General features: G+C 59.2%; 3 protein-coding genes across 3 annotated transcripts; all 3 read left to right on the plus strand.

Annotated features, from left to right (window-relative positions):
• Positions 1-171: 171 nt before the first annotated feature.
• Positions 172-1,530, plus strand: LDBPK_363900 (hypothetical protein, conserved; the record flags this gene model as incomplete). The annotated part of the gene is made up of 1 exon (XM_003865456.1): positions 172-1,530. One exon carries the CDS (start codon positions 172-174, stop codon positions 1,528-1,530), a length of 1,359 nt encoding a protein of 452 aa, XP_003865504.1.
• A 1,022-nt stretch (positions 1,531-2,552) lies between these two features.
• On the plus strand, positions 2,553-4,436 carry LDBPK_363910 (hypothetical protein, conserved; the record flags this gene model as incomplete). The annotated part of the gene is made up of 1 exon (XM_003865457.1): positions 2,553-4,436. One exon carries the CDS (start codon positions 2,553-2,555, stop codon positions 4,434-4,436), a length of 1,884 nt encoding a protein of 627 aa, XP_003865505.1.
• A 1,092-nt stretch (positions 4,437-5,528) lies between these two features.
• On the plus strand, positions 5,529-6,074 carry LDBPK_363920 (hypothetical protein, conserved; the record flags this gene model as incomplete). Its single annotated transcript, XM_003865458.1, has 1 exon — positions 5,529-6,074. The coding sequence occupies one exon, from the start codon at positions 5,529-5,531 to the stop codon at positions 6,072-6,074; it is 546 nt and encodes a 181-aa protein (XP_003865506.1).
• Between the last annotated feature and the right edge of the window lie 937 nt (positions 6,075-7,011).

The raw sequence follows: 7,011 nt of genomic DNA on the forward strand, positions 1-7,011 counted from the left end.
TTGGCTCGCACCACCGCAGGGTTCACCGGCTTCGCTTTCTCGCAGCCGCCCATATACACAGTTCCACGCACACGCGCACACACACACGCAGACACACAGGCACACACATCCCCTCCAATTTCTCTCTGCTCAACGACAAGAAAGGACAGTGCGGGGCTAGCTGGAATTCAGATGCCGCCAAAGAAACGTTCCTCGCGGCGTCTCACGCTGAACGCTGGTGAAGAGTACACCCTCATAGGGGATGGCGCCGTTCAAATAACACTCCAGTCCGGTCTGCTGGATGTAGCCGGGGTGATGCTGGACACAAACCGCCCCTATACCTTTTACCTACACACGGATCGACAAGCGATCACGCTCTTCACGCTGGAGGGGGCGGCGTGTATGCTGTCGAGTGACAACAGAGTGGACACCCACCGAGGTGTGGCACGGGCGGGAAAGCTGGTGCAGATGACGCGGCGCACTATTCTCTCGGCGAAGCGCACAAAGGTGCTTGTCATTGGTCGCCCCCGCAGTGGCAAGACGCTCGCGGCACATACTCTGTGTAACCTACTCATGCGCTACGGCAATGACAAGAAGAGCGTGTTCTTGATGGACTTGAACGCGGAGTCGAACTGCCTATTCGCCCCAGGGTGCGTGTCTTGCATCCAGGTCTCCGAGTCACCCCTTTGGCCGGGGCTGACGGCAAGCCCGAAGCTTCTGCCGCTTTCCCTCTACACCGGTGCCGCCGTTCGCCCGTCTGCGAGCAACGTGAACTCGCTTCTGCACTACTACGACCAGCTGCATGAAACAGTCATGGGCTATATTCAGGAGCTAAGTGGGGCAGCGGCTGTCGCCGCCCAGCAGCAGTCGCCGTCGCCGTATGCGCCGTCCCTTAGCGAGACTCATTCGCACGTCGTCGTCGACGCCCCTGCGCCGCTGGCAGACCTGCAGGAGGGTGTTTGGTACAAGAAGCTCATCGAGGTACTCCGCCCGTCGCACGTGGTGATAGTCAGCAGCCGCGAGGACGGCGAGGAGAGGTGGTCTACCTTTCTGCAGGAGGATGTGCAGCGGGTGCTGCCAGATTGTGAGTTTCTCTTCACCGACCCGGTCGCCCATCCGTGTGAGCGCTCGTCGAGTCGTGAGTTGTTGAGGGAGTACTTCACCGGCACCCCGTTCTATTCTCTGGGTTGCTCTAAAGTGGTGGTGCCGCTTAAATCACTGACGTTTGTGGAGGAGGCGAGCGAGGGCTTGGCGCCTGGCAGCGCTGACGGCGTCCTTATGCGTGTCGTGCACCCCGACGCGTCGTTCCAAGCTCTTGTGTGTGCTCTTTCCCACGCGGAGCTTCTCGAGGAGGCGCCGTTGGCCCCAATCGCTGGCCTGGTGACGATCGTGTACGTCGATGAGAAGAACGAGGAGGTGGCGATGCTAATCCCGGCCGCAGAGGAGCCGCTTCTGCGACGCCTGATCATTGTGCCGCAGTCTCGCTACCGAGACACGCTGCGAATGTCGAGTGCGCAAGTGGCGACAATGGAGGAGTACGTGGCGGTCTAAGGTGAAGCTGCTGCTGCTGCTGCTGGCAGTGGTGGGGGCGGGGCGGAGACTGATTGAGTGGCACGAGCGCTTTTGCCTGCAGCGAACTTCGCCTGTGTCTGTAGCTGTCCGCGTCGCTTTGCGAGTATGTATGCGTGCGCGTGTGGGCGGAGACGCCAGATGGAAGTGCGCCTCCTCCTGCGCCACGGCGGTGTGTTCTGGCCAACGCTTTTCTTCCCTTCGGCGCGACACAGTTGATGCCTGTGGGTGAGAGATAGCAGAGCAGGGGAGGAACAGAGAGAAAAAGAAAACACGACGTGCAGAGGTGTACTTAGGAGAAACGACAACCCGCGCGCGCCTGGTGGGCGCGCCGCACCCCAGCCATTCTTCCCCCCTCCGCTGCTCTTCCGTGGCCTCAACGTGAGCCGAGTGCGAGGACATGCGCGGCATTCCAGTCGCCGTTTAACACAAGGGGCAAAACAGCACAGCAAAATAAGAGCACGTGCAGACATAAAACGACGCATACGCAAACACGCGTACATGCCGGCAAAGTGATACCATGTGCAGCTTGGAGGTTGGCAGAGGAGGGCTCTTTGTGGCGTTGCCGACAACAGACGAAGAAAGAAGAAAATAAGAATGTGTTTGTGTATGTGGCTTCTATGCCGCGGTGATGCACTCGGCCACAAAGGCTAAGTCGGCTAAATAACTCATCCTATCTACAAAACGGGGTCAGGTCTTAGTTCTCTCTCCCCTGCCACCTGACTGACATCATTCGCACCTGCGCCTCTGCCGTTTGTCTCCTCCATGACGTAGAAGTCCGCGCATTCGCGGACAACCATACCGGTACGCAAACGCGAGCATGCAAAGGAGAGGGACCCGTGCTCCTAGTCGTTGACCTTCCCTAAGAGCCTTCCCACCACTAACACCGCTCCCGTCTCGGCTTGCTGCTTCCCTCTCGAGGTGTGAACCCTCCCGCACCGTTGCCTCCTTTTCGCGCCCTCCTCGCTGCCGCTGCAGTTTAGTGCAGGTGGCGGTGCTCCACGATGCGGGCCAGCGTGCGTGTGCGCGACACGCACAAGATTGGATGGCGTATGCGGGCAAAGCGTGCTGTGGAGCGCGCCATCCACAAGTATGTCCCCGACCCACGCGACAACCCACTCACGGAGCTGCCGATGAACTCAGAGGCTTACTCGAAGACACATCAGCAGCAGGAGGGTAGCGTGCGCATCGGCATCCGCCCCGGACAGTCGATCGAAGATTACATGGCGGAGCGTGATCGCAAGTGGCTCGATCAGCAGCGCCTCATCTTTGAGCAGCGCGTCAAGGATGACCACCTTCCGACTACCAAGAATGGCCTTCCATTCGTCGGCGCAGGCTCGCGAGAGCACTACATGGACGTCGACTCGGCGAACAAGCTCGTGCACACCCCCGAGCCGAAAGACTACGAGATAGACGAGGAAATGGTGCTGCTGCGGCGCCAGCTACAGGTGGAGAACGAGGCCGAGTACCGCAAGTTCGTGGCGGAAGCAAAGCGATCTGACATCGCCGCACAGGAGACGTGCAAGCGGCGTCTCCCGCACCCTAGTGACCCGAACTACGACCCCTTCAAGCTGACGCCGGGGTACCGTCCGCAGGATAGCACGGCGCTGGCGCAGTGGCTGAAGCGCCAGCGGGAGTCTGGCAAGTCGGCAAGCGGCCTCTCGCTGCAGACGAAGGAGGGCCAGGAGCGCTTCTACAACGAGGAAAAGATGGCGACGCAGTACAACGCGAACCCGTTCGCCAATCGCATCGAGACTCCGCGCGGCATGTCGACGATGCGCATTACCGCGTACTCCCCCGACAGCGTCTTCATCAACGACAGGGAGGTGATCGGGTCGTGCATCGTGACGGAGAAAGGGTACTACCACTGGAACGTGGGCAGTTTCGAAGAGGTGAATGAGCGGACTCTCGCGGTGCTGCTTCACATGTACCCAGTGCCGGATGTGGTGTTCCTGGGCACTGGCCGCAACCTGCACTTCATCGACGAGGATCTGCGCATCGCCTTCCAGAAGCGCGGCACTGTGATTCACTGTTTGACCACTCCCCAAGCATGTGGCCATTTTGGCGTTCAGCTCTCCGTGTCACGCCGCTCCGCCCTGGCGATCATCAACCCTATCCCGACCAACGGCTACGGGGTGGAGTGCTTTGGCGACTTTGTGGAGAACGACATGTTCTCCTTGTCCGATACCCAGCTCGGCATTTCACCGATGCGCCAGTTTTCGCCGTCCCTCTTCCGGCAGAACAAGGTCGCGGAGAAGTACAGGGCAACCCAGGGCACCGGTATTGGCCCACAGTATCACCAGCTAAGCGACGGCCGTCTTGTGCGTCCTGGCACGAGCCACACAAAGCTGCTGCCGATGCTTGAGCCGGGCGAGACCGTGGACTGGGAGAAGCTCCCGTCTTACTACCATTGGTATCCGAAGGAGGAGCTGCACGACTACATCGAGAACACGACGTGGCGCGAAATCAAGGGCAGACCGACCGGCGAGCCGCTGGAGAAGCGCCTCAGAAAGGCGATATCCGGTGGCACCTTCGAGAAGGACGAGGCCCCGGCGCCAGACCTCATGCCGTGGAACTCGGCCACGATTCCGATCACCAAGTTCCCGCACGAGCGCAACGACGAGGAGATCATCGTCGTGGACCCCAAGACAGGCCGCATCATCGGCATGGAACGCGAAACGTACGAGCGCTGGAAGCGAATGATGGAGGAGCGCCGTGCGGGCTTGCCCGAGAGCGACCCGGTCGAGTATGATCAGGAGCGCTACGTTACCAACAAGGACGGCGTCGTCTTCGACCTCTCCAAGATGAAGTACCGGCCTATCTTCGAGGGACGCTGGAACCCGCGCCGGCAACAGAGTACCGGACGCACGAACCCGATCATGACATAGACCCTGGAAATGGTTTGTGTCTGCAAGCGGTGAGAAGCGGGAGATGGACACTCACGAGGAGGGGGAGGGGGCGGACAATGGTGGTGCGTAAGTGCTCATCGATGTCTTTCCCAAGAGGCAGTGCTGTTCTCCTTGGATCTTCTCTATCTTCTCTCACTCGCGCCTGCAGCACTGCTGATCTCTTGTTCGTGCGTACGTATCTCTTTCTCTCTGTGCGTGCGCTCTTCCCCGTGTTTCTCCGGCTTCTAGTTTCTCCATTCTTGCTCGCTTCCACGCACACATGCACGCTGTACAAAGGCCAGATGACGAAGCCGGGTATCTGCTACTGCTCTTTTTTTTCTCCTTGCTTCCGTCCTGCTTGGAGACCAAATGCGGCGCGGAAGCAATGGAGACGGTACGACAGGGGGCAATCATGGACGTACGGTCAGTGCGCGGGGCGCAGGTGGCGGTGGAGGCGGTTTTGTGTGTGCATTCTGCATGGCTTCTGTTCACATTGAAACTCGCCGACGTACTTACGAGAACGGAAGAGGTGACACATCACGAAAAAAGGAAGGAGAGGCGGCTCAACGCACAGGTGGAGTGGATGCTTAGGTGGGGAAGGGGCTTGCGGCAGCAGTAGATTTGTCAAGGGCGCAGCGCTCGAGTGCTTGATGTACATTCAAATCCCGATGCTTGCGTGATTCTCTGCCATGTGGTAAACCGCACCCCGTTCGTGTTGGCTGATTGCGCATTGCGCACATCCGTGGCCGTCGAAGGACGTCTTCTCTGCTCTCTCAGACACACCTGAGAGGGGCCGTTCTACGTTCGCACATTCACTTCGAACTAAAAGTCGGTACATTTTCTTTTTTCCCCTTTTCTGCTCACCTTTCTCGTGCGCCCCCTCGCTCTCTCATTCGTATTTTCTTTTCCTTTTCATTCCCTGCGGACGGGATTTGTTTCAGGCGATAACAGAAGCGTTTCGCACACCCGTCCCTCTCAAAGGAGTTGCGGACGCTCACCACTGAGTCGAGGCTGTGAGTTCGTTGCCTTGGCCTTGAATTAGCTTCTAAATGTACGCGCGCGTACAAGACTCCGGACGCACATGAGCGGGCCATGCTTGTCATTGAGGGTACGAATGGTCCACTCTTCAGAGTAGCTGAGTCGGCGGCCGCCATCGCGTACTTGTCGACGCACTACCCTCAGTGCAAAAAGCGCGGCTCTGGGTGGCATCTGAGTGTCGAAGAGGTCAGCCTGCTTCAATCCCAGCTGCGGCGGGCCGACGGCGTACATTTTGCGTCTGCGGACACAAAGGAGCAGTTTGAGGTACTCCGCAAGAGGTACGCACGGGACTGTGCCGTGTACGCCGCTCTCACCACAGACCACGGCTACAGGCTCCGCCACGGCAGCCAGTTTGGCGCTAACTACATCGGCTACCAGGATGTTGGGACGCACGGCGAGTGCCTGTTGTTCACCGGGCCGCTCGCTGAGCTTGAGCGAGTGCGGGCCGTGCGCATCGCGCGAAGTGTGGGGAAGCGGGCGATGCTGGTGACCGTGCAAGAGGGCGACAGCGGCTGCTCATCCACCGTTACTGTGACGGACCTCATGGCTGATTCTCTCGCAGACCTCCGACGTCCGCACAAGTCATGCCGAAAAGCGTAGGGGCGGCGCGTGAGGACTGCGCGGCGCACCAAGGCGTTTGCTCGAGCGCATGTGTCGATGCCGAGCACACACTCACTCGACTCCCCCCCCCAGACACATACACACGGTGCATGTGTCCTTGTGCATCTTCCTAGCGCACACTATGCTGGACTTTTCGAACCCGTTGGCTTCTGCACCTCCCTTCTTTGCTCTCCGCTCATCCGCTGTGCGTTGGCTTGGTTCGTGGTGGTGGAGCGATCCTCAGTGCTTTTTCCCCTCGCGATGCCGCGGACTGTTACCTGCTATGCAATGGAACATGACGCCTTTTACTTCTTGTCGGCGTGGTGCTCCTGTGCTGTGCGGCGGTAGCGGACGGGCTGGAGATGACAGCGGTGAGAAAGACAAGGTCAGTGATGCACTACTCGTGCTACTCTTCCTTAGCCTAGCGCACTTAAGAGCGACGCACAACACGCACAGCGTGACCATGCTCACAGTGTTTTGAGCGGTGACCAAGCAACATGGCCTGAACTCTTAAATGTAGACTGCATCGTGGCGGTATTGGATCCCCCCAGCCGCGGTGCACTCTGCACTCCCCCTTTGTGCGTTTACAAGGAATGAACCCGTGCCCCTTTTCCGACTTCTCTGCCACCTCTCTCCACTCTCCTCTTACCCGCCTCCCTCACCCCCTCTCTGCCTTGCCTGACTTTTTATGGCTTCGTTTTGCTCGTCTTGGCGGGGTGATTCCACCCCTGGCCGCTCGCTGTACCGCTCACCTCCACCCCTCTCCTTCTCTCTCTGATCCTTTCACAACGGGCGTCATCGCCTGCAGTGCGAAAAGAGAACACCAAGGACAATGTCCTGCCCTCGCGTTCAGTACCGCCGTCGCATGCACTATGCCACTCGTGGCAACCGCATGAAGATGGTCCGCACCCCGGGCAACAAGCTTGTGATGCAGAAG

Source organism: Leishmania donovani, chromosome 36 (genome assembly GCF_000227135.1).
Source record: "Leishmania donovani BPK282A1 complete genome, chromosome 36".
Classification (NCBI taxonomy): Eukaryota; Euglenozoa; class Kinetoplastea; order Trypanosomatida; family Trypanosomatidae; genus Leishmania; species Leishmania donovani.